The 26,030-nt window shown below is 46.7% G+C and overlaps 1 protein-coding gene across 4 annotated transcripts in view; it reads right to left on the reverse strand.

Moving 5' to 3' along the window:
• CPXM2 (carboxypeptidase X, M14 family member 2) overlaps positions 1-26,030 on the reverse strand; it is a 129,858-nt gene that overhangs the window by 89,242 nt on the left and 14,586 nt on the right. For all 4 annotated transcript variants that reach the window (XM_021073605.1, XM_021073606.1, XM_013983826.2 and 1 more), the window contains one exon: positions 9,177-9,286. In XM_021073605.1, coding sequence (XP_020929264.1) covers positions 9,177-9,286 — 110 coding nt within the window. The remainder of the gene's footprint in view (positions 1-9,176; positions 9,287-26,030) is intronic.

The following is a 26,030-nucleotide window of genomic DNA, read 5'->3' on the forward strand; positions in this document are numbered from 1 at the left end:
ACCCGGGAGTCCTGTGGTTCCAGAGTGACCTATGACCCACAGGCCAGGTGCTTTTGCTACCTCAGGGCCCCGCTTTCCGCATTACCCTGCTCTGCACCTAGCTCGTCTCACTGCTCTCCGCGTTCCTGATGCAAGCTTCGGAGAATAAGAACCACCCATTGATATCATGATGACAAATGCTGATTTTGAATTTTCCAAAAGTCATGATCTAAAATATTTGGTCCTGTTATTCCCATACGAATTCAAATACCCACAATTCCAGCATCAGGGCATCCAAGCACTGTCCCAGACTGTTTCTGGACACCAGATGCAGCACGAAATTGCTCTATCAGAGCAAGCAGGACATTCCTGGGTTTGGAAACTACACCCACTGTGATGAGTTTCGCCCTTGCAGCACCCAGCACATAAACAGCCCCCGGCAAGGGCTGGTTGAGTCACTGCAAGGATTCGTGCAGCCAGAAAGGAGCTGGAGGCTAACATCCGGAGAACTGGGATGGTATGAAGGGACGGACAGGCTCTGGGGTCAGAAGACCCTGGGTGCAGGTGACTCCAGTATTGGGAAGGAGAAGGGGGCATGTGCGGTGATGCCTGAGAAAACCGTGCTGCCTTGGGTGGTCTCCATACAGTCCCTGTCAGGATAAAAAAAACTGGTCTCAGAGTTCCCGTGTGGCTCAGTGGTTAACGAATCCGACCAGGAACCATGAGGTTTCAGGTTTGATTCCTGGCCTTGCTCAGTGGGTGAAGGATCCGGCGTTGCCGTGAGCTGTGGTGCAGGTTGCAGATGCGGCTCAGATCCCGCATTGCTGTGGCTCTGGCGTAGGCCAGCGGCTATAGCTCTGATTGGACCCCTAGCCTGGGAACCTCCATATGCTGCAGGAGCAGCCCAAGAAATGGCAAAAAGACAAAAACAAACAAACAAAAAAAACTGGTCTCCACGTCTGGGCAGGGGGTGAGAAGTGGTCACCAGGTACCTTGGGGCTAAAGAGGAACTAGAGACAGGTATGTACGATGTGAACTTCGACACCAGGATAAAACTTGGTTCTGTGTTTTTTTGGGTTTTTGTTTTTTAAGGCCACAGCCACAGCATAGGGAAGTTTCCAGGCTAGGGGTCTGGAGCTGCAGCTGCTGGCCTACACCACAAACATGGCAACACAGGATCCGAGCCACATCTGCGACCTACACCACAGCTCACAGCAACGGCAGATCCCTAACCCACTGGGCGAGACCAGGGATCGAACCCATAGCCTCATGGATACTAGTCAGGTTCGTTCCACTGAACCACAACAGGAACTCCCTTTCAGCGTTTCATAACCGACTCCCTGTGGGTTTATCTGAAGCCACGGGCATCAGCCATCTTCATGGCTTACACCTCACGGCAGGTAAAAAGGTTATCAGAACTCTGGAAATGGATTCTAAAGCCAGCATTCAGGTGCTCTGTAGAATTCCCTGAATGGAATAATTAATAAGAAGAGCTATGTTTCATTCTTGCAGTGCTGAGAAAAGGCTCAGACAGATGCTATTACCATAACCAGATGCTTCCTCCAGTTAGAAAGAAGTCCAACCCACATGAGACAAGTCCTCAGCCACAGTCAAATGATGGGGACCAGCCATCACAGTCATCTGGTGGTGTTAACGCTTGTGTTTTTCTTGTGACCCCCAAATGCCAGCTCCTTCTTCTCAATTCTTATTGGAATATCAACCCTCTTACCTTTCTGATTATAATATTATAATAGGCAGGCATGACGGTGACATCCTGGGGGCCAGCCAGGCTCTCGGTAGGCATTTCATTTCTTCTGATCACATGTCAGACTTACACTCAGCAGGACTTTAGAGTCTTAAGAGTGAAACTGCAACCCAGCCCTTTGAAATGTCAAGTGCTGTTATAAGCTGCCCCAAAAGCATCCAACATAACAATGGTGGTGGGATACATCGTTCAAAGAATAGTGATATTTATGAGCGATGGACAATCTCTCAGGGTCCTTAGAGGATTCTGCTGGGTCAGGACAGGTGATTAGCTGCCATTAAATGACCCATTTGAACGCAGTTACCTCCCGAGACTAACCACAGGCAAACGTTCCAAGCGTGATCTTAGAGGTCATTACTGACATTTTCTCTTTGAGATTCGGAATGTTCATTTCCAATCTGCCTGCGCTTCTCCCAGAGCAGAAGCCAATGGTTGTTTGTAAAGGAGATCACGGTCTCACAGGTGAGTCCTGTCTAAAGGATCCTGGCCACATGGGCAGGATAATCCCTGTGAGAGGACGAACCTTAGCCAACCGGCTGAACTGGATCCCTCCCTTGAATTCCTGAAAATCTCTTTTGTCCCAGGGTACTGATGAAAAGTAAATCCAGTATTTGTCTTTCTCTTTCTGACTTACTTCACTTAGTATGAGAGTCTCTAGTTGGATCCATGTTGCTGCAAATGGCATTATTGTGTTCTTTTTATGGCTGAGTAGTATTCCATTGTATATAGGTACCACATCTTTTTTTTTTTTTTTTTTTTTTTTTTTGTCTTTTTGCTATTTCTTTGGGCCGCTCCCGCGGCATATGGAGGTTCCCAGGCTAGGGGTCGAATCGGAGCTGCAGCCACTGGCCTATGCCAGAGCCACAGCAACGCGGGATCCGAGCCGCATCTGCAACCTACACCACAGCTCACGGCAATGCCGGATCGTTAACCCACTGAGCAAGGGCAGGGACCGAACCCGCAACCTCATGGTTCCTAGTCGGATTTGTTAACCACTGCGCCACGACGGGAACTCCTGTACCACATCTTCTTAATCCATTCATCTGTTGATGAACAGTTAGATTGTTTCCATGTCTTGGCTATTGTGAACAGTGCTGCAATATCACTTATATGCATCTAAAACACGGCACAAACGAACCTGTCTACAAAGCAGAGACAGATTCATGGACATAGAGAACAGACAACGTTCTAACCAACAGTCCATGCTGGTTGCCAAGGGGGAGGCGGGATGAAGTGGGATGGATGGGGAGTTTGGGGGTGGTAGATGCAAACTATTACATTTAGGATGGATAAGCAAGGAGGTCCTATATAGCAAAGAAGTCCAACCCACAAGAGACAAGTCCTCAGCCACAGAGATTGGAAACTCTATCCAATCTCTTGAAGTAGAACACGATGGAAGATAGTATAAGAAAAAGAATATATATATATAGAATATATATATATATATAGAGAGAGAGAGAGAGAGAGAGAGAGAGATTTATAGAATATATACAGCATAGGTCACTATGCTGTACAGCAGAAATTGACCCAACACTGTAAATCAACTATACTCTAAGAGAAATAAAATTACAGAAAAGTAAACCCAGGCTTCTCCTCTAAGCTTATATTATTAAATCGACACAAGCAAAATTCTACCTGTGAAAAAGAGAAATTATAAGTTGATCTATAAGGTGCTTTTACTCTGTCCAAGTCTTTGTGCTGAAAATGAGGACAGAAGTATGCTACAGACTGAGTGCTTATGTCCTCCATATTCATGTGTGGAAATCCAATCTCCGAGGTGATGGTATTAGGAGATGGGGCCTTTGGGAGGTGCTTAGGTTACGAGGGTGGAGCCCTCCTGAATGAGATTAGTGCCCATATAAAAGAGACCCCGCAGGAGTTCCCTGATGTGGCACAGCAAGAAAGCAATCCAACTAGGAACCATGAGGTTGTGAGTTCGACCCCTGGCCTTGCTCAGGGCGTTAAGAACCTGGCATTATTCAGATACAACTTAGAATAGGTTTATAAGGAGATCCTGCTGAGTAGCATTGAGAACTATGTCTAGATACTCATATTGGAACAGAACAAAAGGTGGGGGAAAAAAAAGTATACGTGTAAGAGTAACTTGATCCCCATGCTGTACAGCGGGAAAAGCAAAAATAAACAAAAATTTGATTGGAATTTTGTGATATTAAATTATTGTCCTTAATTGTTTACATTGGACAAATGTGTAATGTGTTCTCACACACATCAAAAATATTCCTCTATATAAAAAAACCTTTAAAAGCTTGAACTATGAAAATGAAAATAAAAGGAGTTTGACAGAGAAAAAAAAAAAAAAAGAATCTGGCATTGCCATGAGCTGTGATGTAGGTCGAAGACAGGCTCGGGTCTCTCTGTTGCTGCTGTGGCTCTGGGGTAGGCCGGCTGCTGTAGCCTCAACTTGACCCCTAGCCCAGGAACTTCCATATGCTGCGGGGTGCGGCCCTAAAACGCAAAAAAAAAAAAGGGGGACCCCACAGAGTTCCCTCGCCCCCTCCACCATATGAGGACGCTGGAAAAAACAGTCGTTTGTAAGTCGAGAAGCAAGCCCTCACCAGACACCCAGTCTCCCAGCACCTTGATCTTGGCCTCTCCAGCCACCAAAACTCTGAGAAATAAATCTGTGTTGCTCATAAGCCACCAGCTTATGACATTCTTCTACAGCCACCCAAAGGGACTAACCCAGGGGTGAGTGTCTCTACTTTAACATGGCAGATGCAATTCAGTAAGTGCTCATATCTGCAAAATCTCGGACTTATGAAAACCAAGTCCACAGGAAAAATAAGATTCAAAATCTATGCAGCTCTGTAACCCAAGAACAGCAAAAAAAAGTCAATTCTATGGAGTTCCCGTTGTGGCTCAGCAGAAATGAATCTGACTAGCAGCCATGAGGTTGTGGGTTCGATCCCTGGCCTCACTCAGTGGGTTAAGAATCCAGTGTTGCCGTGAGCTGTGGTGTAGGTCGCAGACGCGGCTCAGATCTGGTGTTGCTGTGGCAGTGGTGTAGGCTGGCAGCTGTGGCTCCGATTCAACCCCTAGCCTGGGAGCCTCCATACACCGCGGGTGCGGCCCTAAAGAGAAAAAAAAAAAAAAATCAATTTTAAAAACACTAAGACAGGTAAGAAGACATCTTGCTAAAAAAATTTTTTTAAATACAGCTCTAATGACAGAATTTGATCTTTAAAAACTACGGCAGGGAGTTCTCTGATGGCCTAGCGGGTTGAGGCTCCTGCGTTCTCACCACTGTGGCTCTTGTTGCTGCTGTGCGGTGTAGGTTCAATCCCTGGCCCAGGAATTCCCACATACTGCCTGTGTGGCTAAAAAGAAAAAAAAAACAAAAACAAAAACAAAAAAAAACAAAAAAAAAAAACAAAACCAAAAAAAAAACAAAAAAAGAGAGAGAGAACCTGAAATAAACATTGCAACTTTCATTAGAAAAAAAAAAAAAAAACTATGGCAAAGGCAGTACAAAGGCAGGGGGTGTGAGGAAGAAAGGAAGCTGCTGGGTTGTGGGGACAAGGGCTACACCGGCAAAGGACCTGAGCAGTAAGCATCCTGGAACAGAGCACGTGGCCGCCCTGAGCCAGAGCCGCACGGATGACAAGTACCATGAACAGGACTGAGTTCTTCTGAGGCTTCCACCCGAGGCTGTGTTGGTGCCCCTTGGGGTCCAGGCTGGTGCCCGGCCCCACAAACCACTGCTCTAATGGCAAAAATGGGACATGAGCCAAGGCTGCTTCCGTGTCCTGATGACGTCATGCCGTATTTGCCGATCGCGTAGGAGCAAATCTGCAATAATGAAACACTGAGATGGGCACCACTTCCTCCCTCGAGAAGACTTCACAGCAGCCACGGTGCCCTTGGCACTGCAGCAGCGCCCCGGGAATGTCTACGTGGCACATGCCTACGTGCAGACCCGGTGCCGTGGCAGCATGGGAAACTCAGATAAACAAGATTCACACAACCCGTGAGTAAACCGAGGCGAGATAAACGTCAGAAAAGAGAGCTGCACACGATTTAACAACCATCCAGGGGTGCCTGGAACATGAGCTGTCGGCTGGGCCAGTTTTATGGGGTTGTTTGGGGCAACGGCTCCAGCTTGAATTCACATCCTGCCTCTCCTGGGAAATCTTAACCGAGTGACTCACGGGTCCACGTGGCTGTTTTCTAAGAGACAGAGCTAATAAAAACAATTAACAGTCTGTCTCATGTCGAGGAATAAACAAAATAAGCCAGGTAAAGCACTCAGCACAGCGCCAACAACTATCAGAGCCGATTCTCGCTCTCCTTCTGCTAGAGACTGAGGGTAGCTTGAGGAAAGGGAATCTCCAGCAGCTTTTCTTCTCTGCTCTTTTAGGGCCACACTGTTCTGGAACACAAATGCACTTCGTCATGGCCAGGTCAGTGAATGGCTACTAGTGGGCATGGACTTGGCATCTGAGAATCGCTGGGGACGGTTCTCTTTCTTCCTCCTTTTGCTCCTCAGACTCTGTGAAGGTGGCAAAGGCAAGCATCTTGCCCAACGCCTCTCAGCTCATGAGCAGGTGCACCAGGACGCACTCGGAGCCCGCGTTCTGGGGGGACCACGTTCTTGCCTGCAGAGCCTGACCAGCAAAGGGCTGGACTGACCTCGCTCACATCCCGCACTCGATGCGTTTAAACTCAGTTTCTAATTCTGACACCTTGGTGTTTCTCACACATCAGATCCCATTAGCTTGACACGCCTGCCAAATACTCAGATGTGAGAGAAAAAGTGGTTATTTTTAAACCGCATTCAAACTGCATGAGTGGGACGAGGCATTTGCAAGCCCCTGTGGTGGTGGAAGCACTGATTCTGGAAGGTGGGACCCACTGAAGGGGATCCTTAATGCTACCAGATGCTTTAAGCGGAGGAGTGAGATGATCCAGGCAATGTTTCAAAAGCATCAATATAATTTCAGTGAAATCAACCTAATTTCATTGTTCAAGGAACCCTGAGCGCGCTTGGGACTCCCATTTTTCTTTCTTTTTTTGCTTTTTAGGGCCGCACATGGCATATGGAGGTTCCCAGGCTAAGGGTCCAATTGGAGCCACAGCTGCCAGCCTACACCACAGCCACCGGCCTACACCACAGCCACAGCAGCGCCAGATCCAAGCCAGCAACGCCAGATCCAAGCCGTGTCTGTGACCTACACCACAGCTCACAGCAATGCCAGATCATTAACCCACTAGGCAGGGCCAGGGATCGAACCTGCAACCTCATGGTTCCCCATTGGATTTGTTTCCGCTGCACCACAACAGGAACTCCCAGCACTCCCGTTTTTCTGATGAGGCAACTGGGGCTCAGAGACGTGAGATCATTGTTCCAAAAGTCCCCAAATCTACCTACACATGTCAAGGCCAAGGTCTGGACTCAGCCTGCCTGACTGTGCCACATACAGCCTGTCCACTCTGCCCATGGGGTTCCCAACTGGAAACACAAGACCCTCGCCCTCTGCCCAGCCTCCCACAACTTTAGGACTAACGAGGCCGCTCCCTTTCTGACCAGAAGTGCCGGTGAACGCAAACGCTTCCTCTTTAATCAAGGCTGACCTCATTGCTAGAGAAAGAATTCTGAGGCGTCAGATGACGGCCGGATCCTTAACCACTGAGCGAGGCCAGGGATGGAACCCACATCCTCATGGACACTAGTTGGGTTGGTTACCACTGAGCCACCACGGGAACTCCAGAAGAATGAATATTTTTACACCAACTTTAGATTTCATTCAAGTTAGTTCTGGAAACATTCTGCCCGAACTGTCCTGAACTGAAACGTGGTGACGGCGGGGTGGTTTGACAGTCGATTTGATGTGGTCAAGAGCAGGGGAAGAGATGCTTGGAGTGGGAGCTCTACTCAGACGCCCCGAGCCTGGGGGTCCCTGGGAAGGGGCCTCGTCCACAGTGACTGCCAGGAGCACGTTTAGAGTGACCGCTGGGAGAAGGGGGCGTCAGCTCTGCCTCTTAGAAGCTCTGAGCCTTGAGCACAGTCTTGATGGCCCGAAATCAAGGTCATGCCTAGGAGGCAGGTCAGGCTGAGATGGTAGGCATGCCAAAGGGTTTGGGAGCCACCCACAGTTATGGATCAGTTGGAAAGAAAATTAAAATATGAGAGAACCACACAGGACGGCGCAGGTGCAAATGCGGAGTTAGGAGGGGCGGGTGAGCGGGAGCTGGAGCAGGAGGGACAGGCGTCCTGGATGGGCGGGCAGAATAGCACCCCCTCCCCCGTGAAGACGTCCACTTGCTAGTCCCAGAACCTGTGAATAAGCTCGGTTACTTGGCTGCCAAGGGAAAGGAAGGCTGCATTTGCAGTCAAGGTTGCCAGAGATGGGCACCTAATGAGGCCACTGGGGCTCAGGGACGTGAGATCATTGTTCCAAGATGATCCCTTGGGAGACATCTGGTGAGAGGGTTCTGGATGAGCCTGGTGGGCTCAGTGTTCTCACAAGCATCCTTTAAAGCGGACGAGGGAGGCAGAAGGGAGAACCAGAGAGGTGCCAGAGTGAGACGGACTCAACCTGCCCTCGCTGGCTTAGAAGGAAGGGGCCATGAGCAAGGAAGACGGGCGCCTCTAGAAAGGGGAAAAGGGAAAGAAATGCTTTTCCCGAGAGCCTCTAGGGGGGTACACAGCCCTGGCGACACCTCTATTTGAGCCCCGTGAGACACCTATTCTCCAGAACTGAAAGAGAACAAATCTGTGTTGTCTAAGTGGCTACGTTTATGACAAGCTGTTAAAGCATCACTAGGACACGATACCGTGGATGAACTGGGGTTTACACCACGGGGGCAAGGTGGGGGCAGGGAGCTGCAGGCAGGACCTGCCTGGGAAATGGCCTGCAGCCAGGAAGTGTACGGTACCCGGAGGGAGCCTGGGGCTGGGGGGTGGGCAGGAGCAGGACCTTGGTGGCAGCAAGGACCACAGTGATGAAGGCCTTGAGCATCAGGGAGGGAGGCCAAGCACAACAAGAGCCAATAAGGGTTTGACCTGGCAGAACATGATGGAAGGAGCCACAGAACAGCCTGGAAGAGGCGTGGGTGGTGGTGGTGAAAAGCACTGGCAGAGAAGCGACAGAGGGCAAAAGCCGCTGCCTGCCCATGGCCTCAGGGGCTCAGCGTCCCCTCCTGCCTTTTCCACGCAGATCCCGTGGCAGGCAGGTTCAGGAACCAGCAGCATCCTTTTGACCACCTCATCGCTCGCCGTATCCTGAGTCCCAGGGCTCTCTGTCTGCAAAATGAGGATGCCCTGTGGCGAGATCCCGCCCGCTGTGCGAATGCGTGCTAACTCGCGTCAAATGCCAGGCACAGAGTCTGCCCCGAACTCAACAAACCGCCGCTGCGTCTGGGGCCAGAGCAACTAGCCCTGCAGTCAGAAGCCTTCCCCGCGAGCTGGTACCTGGATGTTGAGTCTCCCTCGATGCGCCCCCAGGCCGTAGCGCTTCGAAGTGGACGCGTGGAGCTGGAAGTCTGTGATTTTTAAGGTTTCCAGACCAAGAGGTGGGCAACCTGGAAAGGACAGTGTTGATTAAAAACAAGGACAGATGTGGACAGAGACGAACTTCTTTTTTTCTAACTCCGGCCACGTCCTTTTGTCTCCCCTGAACTCCCGCTCTGGGTGCAGCCCCACCCACTGGTATGCGCGGGGTTTCCGGACAAATACTGTCCATTCAACTCTCAACATCACACCCCTTTTCTTCTTGCCGGCCTTTCCCCCCCGGGTGTTTTTGCTCTGATTTTCCTTCTGTCTGATGCTGTCCCTGCTACTGTCTGAGGCTGTTGCCAATTAAGGATCCTTCCTCGGCGTGACTCAGCCAGGGAGCGTTATTGCTTAGAAATTTCAGAGCCATCCCGTGGCTGAGCTCTGCCAATTCATCAGAACTTGTTGATTTTGTTTCAGCAACTCTGGCCCCTGTCTTGGGCACACTAATGAGCAGAGCAATAGAAATAGGAAAAATAAAAAAGCACCTATTGTCTGCTGTTCTTGGCAAAACCAGTAATTTTGAGAACGGCTACTCGGCCCAGTTTACTGGGTCCAAGCTGTCTCTGGAATAAGATTCTGGCACTTGGGCCACCCCTCAGCCGTCATCCCAGTCCAGGCCATGGTCCCCAGGGATAACAGCTCTAACAGCAGCCTTGGGGGCAGATCCCAGGCCTCCTGAGTCCTGGGCTACTATTCTCACCGCCCACCCTGCAATCGGGCTGGAAACTTCCAAGTGATGCTTTTGCCTTCCAATCAGACCCAGGGAGAGAGAAAAACACGCAGCAGGGTAAACGAACACAAGCCACAAAAAGGGCTAGAAATCCCTACTGTGGAGTTCCTGTTGTGACTCAGCGGGAATGAACCCAACTAGTACCCATGAAGATACAGGTTCCATCCCTGGCCTGGTTCAGTGGGTTAAGGATCTGGCTGTGAGCTGTGAGCTGTGAGCTGTGAGCTGTGGTATAGGCCAGCAGCTGCTGCTCCAATTTGACCCATAGCCTGGGGACTTCCGTATGCCACAGGTGCAGCCCTAAAAAAGAAAAAAGAAAAGAAAGAAATTCTTACTGTGACAGAGGCAAGTTAAAGAGCCATGTGGGTCCCTGCTGAGATGGGAGTGAGCCCTGGGATCTCGGGATACTGGGAAGGGCCGAGAGGATAGAAAGGAGACAAACGGCCCCATTCCAGCCACGGTCCCTGCCTTGTCCACAACTTCTAGGAAATGAGAGATAATTACACTAACAGAAGTCTCAGTGGCAACTCTTGCATCCAAGGGCAGCGACTGGAATCTAGAACCTGCTGCCTGTCAGTAGTGAAAAGGGCGTCTTCAGACAAATGCCTAGAAAACTAAGCCCCCTCCCATCATAACCTCGGATTCTTGCTGAAATAGTGTGTCAGACACACACACCCACACACGCACATACGCGGAACAGTAAGAACGCGCTCCATGCAGTGACTACCCCTCAAAAGAGCCCAGGGCCCTCGATCTGCCAAAGAATTCCAAATGCAATGCAAAGCTGGAGCTGGAAGCTGGAATTCCTTTGGTTTTAAAATTCTCAAGGGCACATCGGGCCCCTGCCCAAGGAGCTGTCAATCACCATACCACCTGCTAACAGGCAGGACTTTTCTCCATCCTTAGAAAAGGTCACTGAGGAAGACAGAAGTGCTGCCTTGAGGATCAGATAAAATGGAGGAGATGCAAGTATTCCAAAGCTTAATTTAAATATCTGCAATCAACAAGTCACACGGGCAGGTGGAGGGATGGCGTCCTAGCATCCTTGTGGGACTATAATGTGTTGGTATCATCATCAAGACTGTAAGTCAATTGAGGAGACAAGCACTCGGTTTAAAGAGTGCTTGAAATCCATGGGAAACTCATTCCCAGCTCTTCGCACCTCACTCCCCACCCCCGTCTGCCAAGTCTCCAGCCAGCCTGCACGGAGCGGCTCTGGCCGGAACTCACCATGGACACAACTCCTGGGCCAGTCTGTCCAAGGATGGCCCCTGAACAGCCCTCAAGAAGCTCCCTGCTCCTCCCACAGAAATAAACTCCTTCACCATCAAGTCAAATTTTTGTTACTTCTAAGAGGAAAAAGGCTCTAATCCTGAGAAGCATGTGGGCGAGGAGAACATGGGGAGAAAAAAAAAAGTGTGAGAAGAACACTTGAGGAAAATATTAATTAGAGGTGGGAGATGCCATAATCTGGAGAAGAGTGACAGTCATCAAAGATGACTCCGCTTTTCTCTTCCAGCGAGCTCGGCTCTCTAAGAACAGCCTGTGCTGAGCAGGGCACCGTTTCCCAGGCCTGGGCTCTGTTGCCAAGGAAGTGAGCAAAGTGGGGCCCTCGGACCTCATTCCGCATCGCCCCTCCGACAGGTGCGCACACGCGCACATGCATTTAATTAGATCTGCCCCTTGCTCAACCTCTCTGCGTTGCAGCCACTTTACAAAATGGGTATTAGCACTATGGCATGTATTTATTATTGTCCCCACTATAAATGATGATTTGTACCCACCAGCTCTTTTTTTTTTTTTAATAGCTGCACCCGCGGCATATGGAGGTTCCCAGGCTAGGGGTCCAAACAGAGCTGTAGCTGCCAGCCTACGCCAGAGCCACAGCAAGGTGGGATCTGAGGCTTGCCTGTGACCTGCACCACAGCCCTCAGCAACACCGGATCCTTCACCCACGGAGTAAGGCCAGAGATCGAACCCGAGTCCTCATGGATCCTAGTTGGGTTCACTACCCCCGAGCCACGACGGGAACCTCCCCCCCACCCAACCTCCCGCCACGAGCTCTGTAATGAGTCAGAAGTGCCTGTTGCTTTTAACATCTTGAAGGGCTTTGCGACCTAGAAGTGACGGCACCGTCAGAAAAGAGGGTTTCATGGGGACCCCACCCAATATTCGCCGATAATCCATGCGGAAAAAGCATCTGAGAGAGAATGGGTGTGTGTACACGGGTGACTGGGTCACTTTGGGGTACAGCAGAAATGATCAGAACCTTATAAATCAGCTAGACTTCCATAAAACCTAAACAAAATTAAAGATTTAAAAAAAAAGAGAAGAAGGCGTTTAAGTTGGAATTCTGAATCAGGACAGATATTCAGCGCTGATCCCAAGGCCCGAAATCTGTGTAGCGGGAAGGCTGTTAGGAGAGTTAAGTCGTGAAAATTATTTTCTTTTTTTTTTTCTTGTTTTATTATTTAATTTTTTCCCTCTGTACAGCATGGGGGCCAAGTTCCTCTTACATGTATACATTTTTCCCCCACCCTTTGTTCTGTTGCAGTTTAAGTTTCAAGACATAGTTCTCAATGCTACTCAGCAGGATCTCCTTGTAAATCCACTCCAAGTTGTATCCAATAACCCCAAGCTCCCGAACGCTCCCACTTCCTCCCTCTTCCCCCGGACAGCCACAAGTCTATTCTCCAAGTCCATGATTTTCTTTTCTGTGGAAAGGTTCATTTGTGCTGTATATTAGATTCCAGTTATAAGTGATATCATATGGTATTTGTCTTTGTCTTTCTGGCTCATTTCACTCATTATGAGAGTTTCTAGTTCCATCCATGTTGCTGCAAATGGCATTATGTCGTTCTTTTTTATGGCTGAGTAGTATTCCATTGTGTATCTATACCACATCTTCCGAATCCAATCCTCTGTCAATGGACAATTGGGTTGTTTCCATGTCTTGGCTATTGTGAATAGTGCTGCAATGAAGATGCGGGTGCATGTGTCTCTTTTAAGTTGAGTTTTGTCTGGATAGATGCCCAAGAGTGGGACTGTGGAGTCATATGGAAGTTCTATGGATAGATTTCTAAGGTATCTCCATACTGATCTCCATAGCGGTTGTACCAGTTTACATTCCCACCAACAGTGCAAGAGGGTTCCCTTTTCTCCACAGCCCCTCCAGCACTTGTTATTTGTGGACTTATTAATGATGGCCATTCTGACTGGTGTGAGGTGGTATCTCATGGTAGTTTTGATTTGCATTTCTCTTATAATCAACGATGTTGAGCATTTTTTCATGTGTTTGCTGGCCATCTGTATATCTTCCTTGGAGAACAGTCTATGAAAATTATTTTCAGGAGGATTGTGATTCAGGGAGCAATGCAAGCCACCGCCCTAAGCCAGACCCTCTGAAGACGTTTTGTTGTGCAATCTTCATAAGGACAGATGGGCTCTCCCACCCCCATTTTACACAGAAACAAATGAAAATTCCAAGAGGCTTATCCCGGGGTTAAGGAGCTCGTAAGCGTCTGAGTTAGAATTTAAAAATCAAGTGGAACAAAATCCCAGGCCCCTGGGTTTTTACACCACCTCCCTCTGACTTGAAAACTCAACAGTGTGATCCAAACGCAAGCTGCACGGTGGCTTTCGGGGTCGCATGGAAGAAGGGAAGCAGAGCTGGGACAGGTGTCACCAGCTGGCAGAGCAGAGCTCAGACTCTGAGGCCTTCTGGCCTGCTACGCTGTCTGCTGGCAGGGGAGCAGAGACGCCTCCGAGACCTCCAGGGCCCTGCCAGCTCACAGCCGTCCCGAACGACTGTGCTCATTGTCGACCATAAACCAAAGAGCCCTGACTTAGGACGTTCTTTCTGGCCTTTCTGAACTTGACATTCCCTTTGATCAGTGAAGAGTGCAGAGGCCACTTGGGGTGCACTGGGAAGTGTGAGCAGTGGCACTTTGTGCGGCTCAGACGCCGCTGCTCCCCAGGGAGCACGTCTCCCTCCAGCTCTTGTGCAGATGCTCATCCCAGCCTCATCTAATCGCCCTGGGAAGCTCCTTCCTCACCTCTGGACCCCTCCCTGCAGCAGTTCTCGCCCTGACTCAACGTCAGAATCTTCTGAGGAGAAAAATAAAGATGCCTAGACTTCTCCCCAGAGACTCTGAGCCACAAGAGGGCAGAGGGACCCAGGCCCTGATCTAAAGCTCCCAAGGGCATCTTCGGAGACCCTCAGAAGCTGGTTGGCTGGGGTCTCTGACTTCCAAGGCTACACGAGCTCAGAGACTCCCTTTCCCAGGCCCCCCAGGGATCAGGCAGAGGAAGCTCTCAGGGGCGCTGGTATCAGCTAGCCCTGGCAAACATCGCTCAGGCCAGGAGCCTGCCCAGAGCCGCCCAGTCTAGAGGCGTTGACTGCTGATCAGCGGCTGCCTCACTTGAAAAGCTCAGGAGGCCTCGTCCCCCAACGCCCACACCTCTCACCCTACCCACGCCCCCTTTAAAAGTACAAACCTCACTGTCAATGTCCCAGGGCAGCCACGATGAGTTCTCATCACTGAATTCCCAAAGCCTGGGTCAATGAACACATCTGTCCTACAATCCAATAAAGCTGATATAACTGTTTGCATCATCATGGGAAATTAATCTGTTCTTTACACGTCGCTTATAAAGCCAAAAAAAGAATTGCTGGTTCAAAATAGCAGTTCTCAAACCTCAATTACTTACTTATCATCTTCATGAATTTTTTTCATGCACTATGACCTAATTAATTACTATTGCTTTATTTTTGCTTAAACCAAGTAATTTTAATAGAAATATGTTAAGGTCAAAAGACACCTTATTACTAGAACATAACATAGAAAAACATGTTCATGATTTGGGGGTAGGTAAAAAATATTTAAACATGGGGGGAGGTTTCCCACTGTGATGCAGTGGGTTAAGAATAGGACTGCAGTGGCTGGGGTTGCTGCAGAGGTGTGGGTTCGATCCCCAGCCCGGCTCAGAGAGTTAAAGGACCCGCCATTGCTGCAGCTGTGGCGTAGGTCACAGCTATAGCTCAGGTTCAATCCCTGGCCCAGGAACTTCCTTGTGCCATGGGTGCCGCCATTTAAAAACAATTTAAACATGAAACAAAAGCACTAAAGGAAAATATTGATGACTGGTCTATACTGAACTTAAGAAGATCTGTTACTCAAAAGACGTGATTACTAGAAGGCAAAGGTAAGCCAAAGAGTGCAAGAATGTATTCACTATGCTTCTACCTAACGAAGGACCCGTATCCATAATATTTTTAAGAAAAGCTAGTAAACAAAAAAACCTCTTCTATAAATCAAAAAGAGCAATGAGCCAAAGACCTGAAGAGGCATTCGCAAGAGAAGATATCTTAGTGGTGAGTAAGCCTTAGTCACTAGCCTATAGGAAAATGCCAGCTAAGACCACAGGGAGATACCAGTACACAACCACCAATGCGAATAGAACTAGAAAGACATGATATCAATGCTGGTGAGGAAGTGAAGCAATAATGCTGGCACAAGCTTTAACTGGTACAACCAACTTGGAAAACTCTCTCCAGGACTATTTGCTGCAGATACTCATGCCCTAAAACCCAGTAATTTACTTCTAGGAATATACCCGACAGAAACACATTCATACATACGCCAAAAAAACGTATGCAAGAATGATCCCAGCTGCACTACATGGCATAGTCAAAACCAAAAACAATTCAAATGATCACTAATATGAAAATGACTCGATAAACTCTGGGTGGTCATGCACTAGAATACTATAAGCCAATGAAAATAAATAGGGCCATAGCTCAACAGGACATGGATGAAATTTATAAACATGATACCAAGTGAAAGAAATCAGCCACAAAGAGTATGCAATGTATGATTTCATGAATATTAAGTTCGAAACAGGTTAAAGTGATCTCTGAGGGAGGTTATCTTTGCAGAGAAGCAGGAGGAGGGCATCTGAGGTTCTGGTCATATTCTGTTTCTGATCTAAATGAGTTTAATGACCGATTCTTTCACATTATATGGGAGTGGTGTAGGTGACAACCCAGTGGGTTGTACCCTTACGATTTCTACACTTTTCTGTACGTATGGTACACTTCAATAACAATAATTTTTAACAGGCTTAGCTTTTTCTGACCACTACATCCCATTCTTGCCAAACTAAGTCTACTTATCCAATTCAGAAAGAGTAAAAGAGAATTATGGAGAGGGAAAAAGGCCAATCTCAAAAGCTGTATGCTGCATCCCCCCATTTATCTAACATTCTTGAAATAACAAATTTATAGAAGTGGAGACCAGAATAGTGGTTGCCAGGAGTTAGGGGCTAAGGGAGGAGGTGAGGCTGTCAAGAGGTAGCACCAGGAAGCCTTATGATGATGCAAAGTTTTTTTTTTTTTTTTTTTGTCTTTTTACCATTTCTTGGGCCGCTCCCGCGGCATATGGAGGTTCCCAGGCTAGGGGTCAAATCGGAGCTGCAGCCACCGGCCTACACCAGAGCCACAGCAGCGCGGGATGCGTGGGATCCGAGCTGCGTCTGCAACCTACACCACAGCTCACGGCAATGCCGGATCGTTAACCCACTGAGCAAGGACAGGGATCGAACCTGAAACCTCATGGTTCCTAGTCGGATTCATTAACCACTGCGCCGCCACGACGGGAACTCCAATGCAAAGTTCTGTATCTGTGGTGGTATTTCCATGAAGCTACATCTGTGTACAGCTGCACAAGACTATGTACACACACACACACACACATACACACACATGAGCGTGCGTATAACTGGTACAATCATGCTCTGTGGATTGCACTAGTGCCAATGGCCTGATTTTGTTACTGCACCACAGTTATGCAAAATGTCAGCACTGGGGGAAGCAGAACAAAGGCCACACAAGACCCATTTGTTTGCAACTTCCTGTGGGTTGAGAATTGTTTCAAAATAAAAAGGTTTTTTTTTTTTCTAAAAGGAATCTTAAAAGGGAAAACTTTCTCACAATATGTTCAGGGTTATTTAACATAACTCATAAAATCATCAGTTGTACGGAGGCATCACAGACTTTGGGAACTCGAGCTTAAACTTTTGCAACCTCTCCCAAACTCATCCTCAAAACCTATAAATATGGAGGTAAAGAAAGACTCCCAACAATGCATTAAACCTAATGCCAGATGTGAAGAATAGTCACCACACAGGAAACCAATGGAGACAGTTGAGAAAAAAAAAAAAAAAATGGAAAGGACCAGAGGAGGGACAGAAAAACCCTTCCCCCTCTTGCATGGGTCCATTTTGAAACCCAGGATCTGCAGCAAGTGGAAAATCGGACACCCGGCTTCAAAGCTCAGATGTGGCTTTCTGAGGTGGCCAGGTGCTCACCTCTCCCCCAAGCCAAGTTTCGACAACTGTTTGGATCAGAAACTCTCAAAAAACCAACTAGACAGGAAGTAGGGGGAGGGCACACTGTCACGCAGTGGCAGTCTGGAGCAAAGACAAGAACACCAATAACAACATATGAAGGTAATTATAGTTCCCCATGCTCCCCATCAGATCCGAGAACCAGCAGTGAGGGAAGAAACGGGTACCTCAGAGAGCAGAAATATGTACCAAAAAACCCATGCCACCAGAAACCAGAAACTGTACTGGGGGTTCTGCATGTTGACCTGGTCTGCAGATCTGACGATGGGCTCAGACAGCCCCCTGTGGAAAAAATCTGACTGTATGTTGCCTCATCCAAAGAGAAGTAAAAGACAAAACACTGAAGTTTAGTCTTAAGGAATAAAAATTCTACAAGAAGGACATGAAAAGAGGTACACCATCTAAAATACTCCAAAAGAAATAATTTGATGTAATAACCAGAAAAATATTTTCCCATACCATACATTGTTCATTCTAAGTATATTACAAGAGACATGGCCTCTATTTGCCATAAAAAGAGTATGCTGAAAAAAACAAAAACAGATAGAAAAATATTTAAAATAAGCCAATTCAAAAAAACTAAAAATCCAAGGGCAGAATTAAAACCTATGAGGACAGACCTATTATTTCTGAACTAAGGTCTTAGTCAAATCAATAAGGAAAAGTAAATAAAAGCCTTAAAATAGAAAGGAAAAAGAGAAAATGGTCATGATTTAGTAGATATTGATTTTGTACCCATATCCAAGTTAATATTTAAATTTATAATTAGTGAGTTTAGCAAGGTTGCTGGATATAAAATTAGTATACAGAAATCAACTGTACTCTATACACTAGCAATAAAGGATTAGAAAACTAAAATTAAAAGCATTACAGGACAGCAATTATCTAAGAATAAATCTATTAAAAATGTGCAAGACCCATGCATTGAAAAATATTTTAAAAGATCTAAGAAACAGGGAGATATACCATGTTCATGGATTAGAAATATGTAAATTCTCCTCCAAGATGATTTTCCAGAATTAATGAAACTCTAATCAAAATTCCAGGAGAGCTTTTCAAGATAGTGTAACTATGTGTGTGTGTGTATGTGTGTGTACAAACACACTCAATGGTTCAAGAATAACCAAAACTGGAGTTCCCATCATGGTGCAGCAGAAAAGAATCTGACTAGGAACCATGAGGTTGTGGGTTCCAACCCTGGCCTTGCTCAGTGGGTTAAGGATCCGACATTGCCGTGAGCTGTGGTGTAGATCACAGACACGGCTCAGATCTGGCATTGTTGTGGCTGCAGCATAGGCCGATTGGACCCCTAGCCTGGGAACCTCCACATGCTGCAGGTGCAGCCGTAAACAAGACAAAAGACAAAAAAAAAAAAAAAAAAAAAAAAAAAGAATAACCAAAACTTTTTGAAGAACAAAGTTCTGCTCTATCAGATATCAAGATTTATTATTATAAAGCTATAGTACTTAAGAGAGTGAAATATTTTATGTATAGGTAGAAAAACGAACATATGATAAAGAACAGAACTGGGAGCCTGAAAACAAAGCCATGCACAGGTGGACATTGGACAGCAAACAGATAAAGGCAGAATTGCAAAATAGTGGGAAAACAATCATTATTCTATTTGGGTACTTACAAGGAAAGAATTAAATTGAACTTTAATCTTCTATCATAAATAAACAAAAAAATCCATTCCAAGTATATAAAGACCTAAATCATAAAGAGAAAATGAAAAAGAAAGCATTAGATAATAACATAAAATGTCTTTATGACTTTGGGATAAGAAGAGATCTCTTAAAGCAATTACAAATAGTAGCAACCATAAGGATGACTAATATCTTTGACTACATTATAATTAAGAATTTCTATTTATTAAGAGTCCATAGAACAAAGAGTAAAAAAAAAAAAAACAGAATGTATTTGCTACAAAAACTATAAAGTCAAAACTCATACTCAGAATGGATAAATCTATTAAAAAATTGAACAGGAATTTCACCAAAAAAGAATACTCAGATGACAAATAAATATATGCAAAGATGCTCAAGTTCATTAAAAATTAGTAAATGCAAATGAAATTACAGTGAGTCACCATTATACATGCAGTAGATTGGCAAAATATTAAAGTCTGATCATACAATGCTTGTTCAGGATGTGGAGCCACTGCATGCTGATGGGAGGTTAGGTTAGGATGAAATGGCCACTGAGGAAAACAATTTAGCATTTGTCAACTGTCAAGTTGAATCCAGTCATTCTACACCTAACGTATACACACCAGGAGAAACTCATGCCCATGGGCACCAGGATGTGTGTACAAGAATTTTCACTGGTAGTACTTTTCATAAAAGATAGAAACTGCAAACAAGCCAAATGTCCTTCAGTATTAAAATGGATAAAGAAATTGTTGTGTATTCCTATGACGGAGTGAAACTGAACAAAGTAAGCAAGCATAACACTGATAGAAAGTTACATGACATGCCTGAACACACACGGCACCATTCTACTTATATAAGTTTTTAAAATAGGCTCAACTAATTCATTTAGAAATGCAAACATCAGTGGTAAAACTATAAAGAAAACAGAAAATGTTAACAAAGTTGGGAAAGAGGCTACTCTAGAGTCGAAGGAATAAAAATATGATGGGAAGATTGAGGATGCTCTACTTCTTGACACATGTGGTTACAGAGGGATGGGCTTTATAAATATTTGTTAACAGAACATACATTTTATGGGCTGCTATATACATTTTATCTCACAATAAAATATAACATATTCTACACAAAGCTGTATGAGCAAAAATACTACTGCAGAAAATGACATCAGATGTGGTAACAAGTCTGCGAAGATCTCAAAAGGCTTATCTAAAGGATAAAAAAAATCAGGCGCCCCCATCATCTCAGCGGAAACGAATCTGACTAGTATCCATGAGGATGTAGGTTTGATCCCTGGCCTCACTCAGTGAGTTATGGATCTGGCATTGCCATGAGCTGTGGCATAGGCAGGCAGCTGCAGCTCTGACTCAACCCCTAGCCTAGCTTGGGAACTTCCATATGCTGTAGGTACGACCCTAAAAAGACAAAAAAAAAAAGGGACAAAAAAAAAAGGATAAAAAAACTAAAACAAATAAAAAATGGAGAGAATTAACACTGATTTTTTTGGTGGTGTAAATGTAAATTACTAAGTGGCACCAATCTTTAAAGGCTACATAACTGTAGGCGTCCAGGTACACGCCATTCTGGAAAAAACGAATCTCTAGAGACAGTGGTTGACAGAGGTTTGAGGGATGGAGGAATGAATGGGACGAACACAGAGGGCTTTAGGGCAGTGAAACTACTCTGCGTGATACATGGCAGATACACATCATTCCATCTTTGTCCAAACCCACAAAATGCTAAAACGAAGAGTGAACGCTAAGGCAAACCATGGATGTTAGTTAGTAAAAATGTATCAATACTCTAATCAGTTGTCACAAATGTACCCCATGAATGCAAGGTGTTGCTAACAGCAGAAACTAGAGCAGGAGGGTAGGTACATGGGAATTCTGCACTTTGCTTTGTCTGTAAACTTGGAACTGCTCTAAAATAAATGAAAAAAAAATATCCTAAAGAAGATATATTCATGGAGTGACAGTAGCTTGAAAAAGAAAATTTATTAAGATGAACTCAAAAGAACAGAAAACCTGATGGATAGAGGAAGAGCCCTCAGAGAAAGTCAAGAATTATTAAAGAATTTCTTCTATGAAAAGTGCCCAGCTCAGATGAATTCAAAGCCTAGTTCTTTCAAACTTTCAGAATGCATCATTCTACCTTTCTATACTATTCTGGCCCTTTAAAAAACAAACAAGGGTTAAACATAAATTTTTTGCTGTGTAACTTCTTGGTTGTCACACAAAATAGGTTTTTTTTTTAATCAAAAAATAGTATTAGTTATAGAGAAAGTCAATTTACAAAAGTAGGTAAAAACCCTTCTCCAGGAAGATAAAACCATTTTAAACCTGTAGGCACTTGCTTAAAGGAACACTTCTTTGTTCCTGGCTCGCACGAGGGAGTGCTTTGTACCTCTCTCTGCCACCTGACTCACTCCGCCCTTGGAGAAGCCTGCCTGACTGTACACAGGCACCGATAAACCGTGTAGTTTGGCTCTGCCCTTGACTTCTCTCTTGGAAGCAGGGAGCCCTCATGGAGCGTCGTTCCAGAGAACAGAAGGTTGCAAAACAGAACCAGTTCAATGTCATAAAAAGCACTTATATGATCTACAAACATACCTGCGATTGTGGTTCTGTACACACATACACACGTGCACACACACACACATGCGCATGCACACACAAACACACAGAGAAAAGATTAGAGAGATAGACTCCAAAATACTGATGGTGGTTTTACCTCTGGAAAAGAAGACTGTGGATTCCTTTTATTTTCCTCTTTATGTTCTTCTGCATCTTCCAAATTTTCTCCAAGGTGCATGCACCATTTTCTTTCTTTCTTCCTCCCTCCCTTCCTTCCTTTTTCTTTCTTTCTTTCTTTGCTTTTTAGGCCCATTCCCGTGGCATGTGGAAGTTCCCAGGTTAGGGGTCGAATCAGAGCTACAGTTGTCGGCCTACACCACAGCCACAGCAACGTGGGATCTGAACTGCATCTGCAACCTTCGCTGCAGCTCATGGTAACACAGGATCCTTCACCCACTGAGCGAGGCCACGGACCAAACCCGCATCCTCAGGGATACTAGGTGAGTTCACAACCCATTCACAACTCCTACTCTCATTGTCAAAATGTTGAATGTGCCAGGAAAGAAATCTATTTTAGAACAACATCCACTTCAAGCAGGTTATTTAAAAGAGTTTTAGCTCATGACAAGGCGAATTGGGTTTTCTGCTAAATCCATCCCAGAATCAGCAATGTAGTCTACAAAGGGTTTCGTCATAGAAGCTTGGAGAAGATGGAGAGAAGGCTGACAGCGTCACAAAAACAAAACTCCAAGGGCAGCAAGAGCACAGGTGCTGCCTCCGTCACGAGGATTCAGAGGAGTCCAGCACTCCAGTGGGGCCCAGTGGGAGCTTGGGTCAGACAAAACTACACTTGGGGTCACGGGGTGACAGAAATGAATGGAACCTTTCAGTGCCACCAAACCAGTGCTCTGTTCCCTGACTCCTTGTCTGGGAGGTATTTCTAGGCTGGCACGTCCACGGTGGCTCTGGTTTCTGACCGAGGCTCCTGATGCCAGTGGCCCTGGGCTGGCCACACAGCCCACACGGTACCAATAACACATCAGTGTGCCATCTGCTGCAGACAGCAAGAGTCCAGGGCCCCTGCTCGGACCCCCGCCACCCCAAAACCATGGGAGGAACAAAACAAATCTCTCCCAATTGCAAGAAGCAGCTAGAAAAACCTAAAAGGACCTATGTTTCACTTTAGAGACAAAAGAACTTCTCAGGCATGTCTGAGATGTTGCTGAAAGCAGAGAAAAGAGTAAGGACAGAGAAGCCCTGGCTTTTCCAGGGTCCACGTCGCTCAGACTTCCCAACAGAGGCCCCAAGAGAGCCGACACTTAGTCCCAGTTCTGGCTCCTTGGCTCCCCTCTCACTTCCAAAGGAATCTGAAATCCAGATGTGATCCTTTATCACAACATCTGCAGGGCAGCTGAGACCATGTCGGCTCTGCCTCCTCTAGGATAAGGAAACCAGGATTCACTCCACTGCCTTCAACAGCTCAGCCAGACGTCTGCGGACGACCACGCTGAGCCCCAGAGGGCCATCTGGCCCACAACCACGGGCAAGGCTCACAGCAAGGGTTTGGATGAAAAACCGAACTGTCTGTGTTGCAATGAAAAACCCTCAAGATTCTCTCTCTCTCTCTCTCTCTCTCTCTCTCTCTCTCTCTCTCTCTCTCTCTCTCCCTCTCTCTCACACACACACACACACACACACACACACAGAGTAGGTCAATCCCCAAGCTACCTGGCAGGGGCCTCAAATCTCACCCAACCCAGGCACGAGGAAGACATTGAGGGCGCCCCCATTCACCAGCACGTACTGCTTTGGGAAAACCATGCTATTTTCATCATGGCAGGAAATCAAGCTTCTTCCCTACAGATAAAGAGCAAGCACTTCCTGCGAAGGACCAGTCCTGCTGGTGAGAACCATGGAGAATCCACTTTAACATACTGGAGCATCTGCTCTCCACCCCAGAGAACACTAGTTCCAATATGGGGCAGATGCTCAATAAACAGGTTTGTTACTCTGGTCAAATGCTGCTGCTTCCAACATGAGCACATCCTGTGGTGAATCAGACAGAGACCCTACTCAAAACCCATGTAGCCTCTCAGAAGAGAAGAGCCAGGCTCAGGAATCACTGTGATGTGAGAGAGGTGGGGCCCAGGAGCATGAGGAAGAGATACAGGAAAGCAAAAGACAGGCATTTAGGGCAGGCTTCCTGGAGGCACCATCTGCAGAACCGTGAAGGGGTGTGTGTGTGTGTGTGCGTGCATGCTTTTTAGGGTTGCACCTGCCACACATGGAAGTTCCCAGGCTAGGGGTAGAATCAGAGCTGCAGCCACCAAGCTGCACCACAGCTACAGAAACACCAGATCCAAGCCACGTCTGCGACCTACACCACAGCTCATGGCAATGCTGGATCCGTAACCCACTGAGCAAGGCCAGGGATTGAACCTGCATCCTCATGGATACTAGTCGGGTTTTTAACCCACTGAGCCACAACCAGAACTCCAGAACCACGAAGTCCTATGGCAGAGGTTGGCAAGCTACAGCCCGCGTGAGGGCAGGCCCACCATCTGTGTCTGCACGGCCAAGAGAGAAGATGGTTTTTATATTTTTTAATGGTTATTTAAGTACTGACATAATAGCCTCCCCTTTGCTTGTTGGCCAATAAAGAGTGAAATATTTATGACCTGATCCTTTAAAAATATCTGCCAACTCCTATAACTGAAACATGAAAAAAATCCAAGAGAGCAAATAAAATTCAGAGCTAATGCTTGCTGAGCGCTCGCTGTGGACTGTGTGAGCTGCACTCCGCACACGTGATTTCCCCACAAAAACCCCAGAAAGGAGATGTTATCCCCTCTTTACAGAGGAGGCAACTGAGTCCAAGAGACAGTAACTTGCCTGGAGCCTCAGAGCCTGGGAGGGTGGAGCCTGCCCCCAAGGCTGCCTCCCCAGCCCCACTGAGAGGCTGGCCCGGCTCCCTTTGGGGGAAACACATGAGCCGGCTTTCGGCACAGGATACGTCTGAGAAACAAGCTCCTGCCTGGCTGAGAAAGAAAAAAAGGAAGCGGAGGTCAAAGCATGGGGGGCTCTGAAGGGCAAGTAGGGAGCTGGTCTGCACCCGATGCCTGTAAATGACAGCAGATAGGGTTAAGTTCACAGCAACACTCTCTATGCTAGCAAAGTACTGGAAAGACTCTAAAAGTCCGTCACCTAGCGATTAAATAAACCACAGAACATCCGCTGGGGTGCAACGGGATCAGTGGCATCTTGGGAGCGTCAAGATGCGGGTTCAGTCCCTGGCCTGGCACAGTGAGTTAGGGATCTGATGATACTGCAGCTTGGCTTAGGTCAAAACTACAGCTCGGCTCTGATCCCTGGCCCGGGAACTCCATATGCCAGGGGGTGGCCAAAAAGGAAAAAAAAAAAAAAAAAAAGATCGTAGAATGTGTCCATTCTGTGTCCATGCAACAGGACACAATGAGACTTTTTCTTTAAAAAGATGAAGATCAAGCGTTCCCGTGGTGATGCAAATCTGACTATTATCCATGAGGATGCAGGCTTGCTATCTGGCCTCGTTCACTGTGGTGTAGGCCAGAAGCTGTAGCTCTGATATGACCATTAGCCTGGCAACATCCATACGCCTCAGGTGTGGCCTTAAAAAGAAAAAAAAAAGCAAAAACAAAAAAACATGGTCTTCATCTTCAAAGGATGTGTCAGCTACTGCTGTGTAACAAACCACCAAAGACTCTCAGAGTAGCGCGTATTTCCTAGTTGTCTATAGATCGGCTGGGCTCAGCTGGTGGCTCCAGGATGCAAGGTGGGCCCCAATCTGCTCCACTTATCTGTCAGGCTCCCTGGACCAGTGGCCTAGATGCCTGCATTCTTCTTGTGGAACAGGCAGGGGCACAAGGAGCAAATGGAAAGAAGCAAGGTCTCTTAAGCCGTCCGTGTGAAACTGGCACCTGCTCGCCCCACCTGATCCTCCTGGCCTCAGCAAAGCACACAAGGCAGCCCAAAGTCAAGGCCCTTGCACCTTCTGTGAAAGGAACTGAAAAGTTATACAGCAAAGGCTGGAGAGATAGAGAGAAGTCAAGAACTAGACCAATACCTCGACCACGGCTTATGTTATTACAAACAATATCCAGGATATATTTTGGAGACTTGCTCCAGCTGACACTGCTCCTCAGTGATAGCGACAGTCATGGCCATAATCTCTCCCCTAAAGCGAAGGTCCTCTAGGGATGAATCCATATCCACACACGCTCTTTGATGCCATCCACTCACACAGCTCTGTGTGGTTAACATCTGGCCCATCCACCACCCTGAAAATGAAGCAAGTAACATCTGCTCCACCTGCTACCTTGCAGATGATACAGATGACACCTGTTGGACCTGCCACCTTGCATACGATGTA

The sequence above is a fragment of the Sus scrofa genome, chromosome 14 (assembly GCF_000003025.6).
Source record: "Sus scrofa isolate TJ Tabasco breed Duroc chromosome 14, Sscrofa11.1, whole genome shotgun sequence".
NCBI classification, from domain to species: Eukaryota; Metazoa; Chordata; class Mammalia; order Artiodactyla; family Suidae; genus Sus; species Sus scrofa.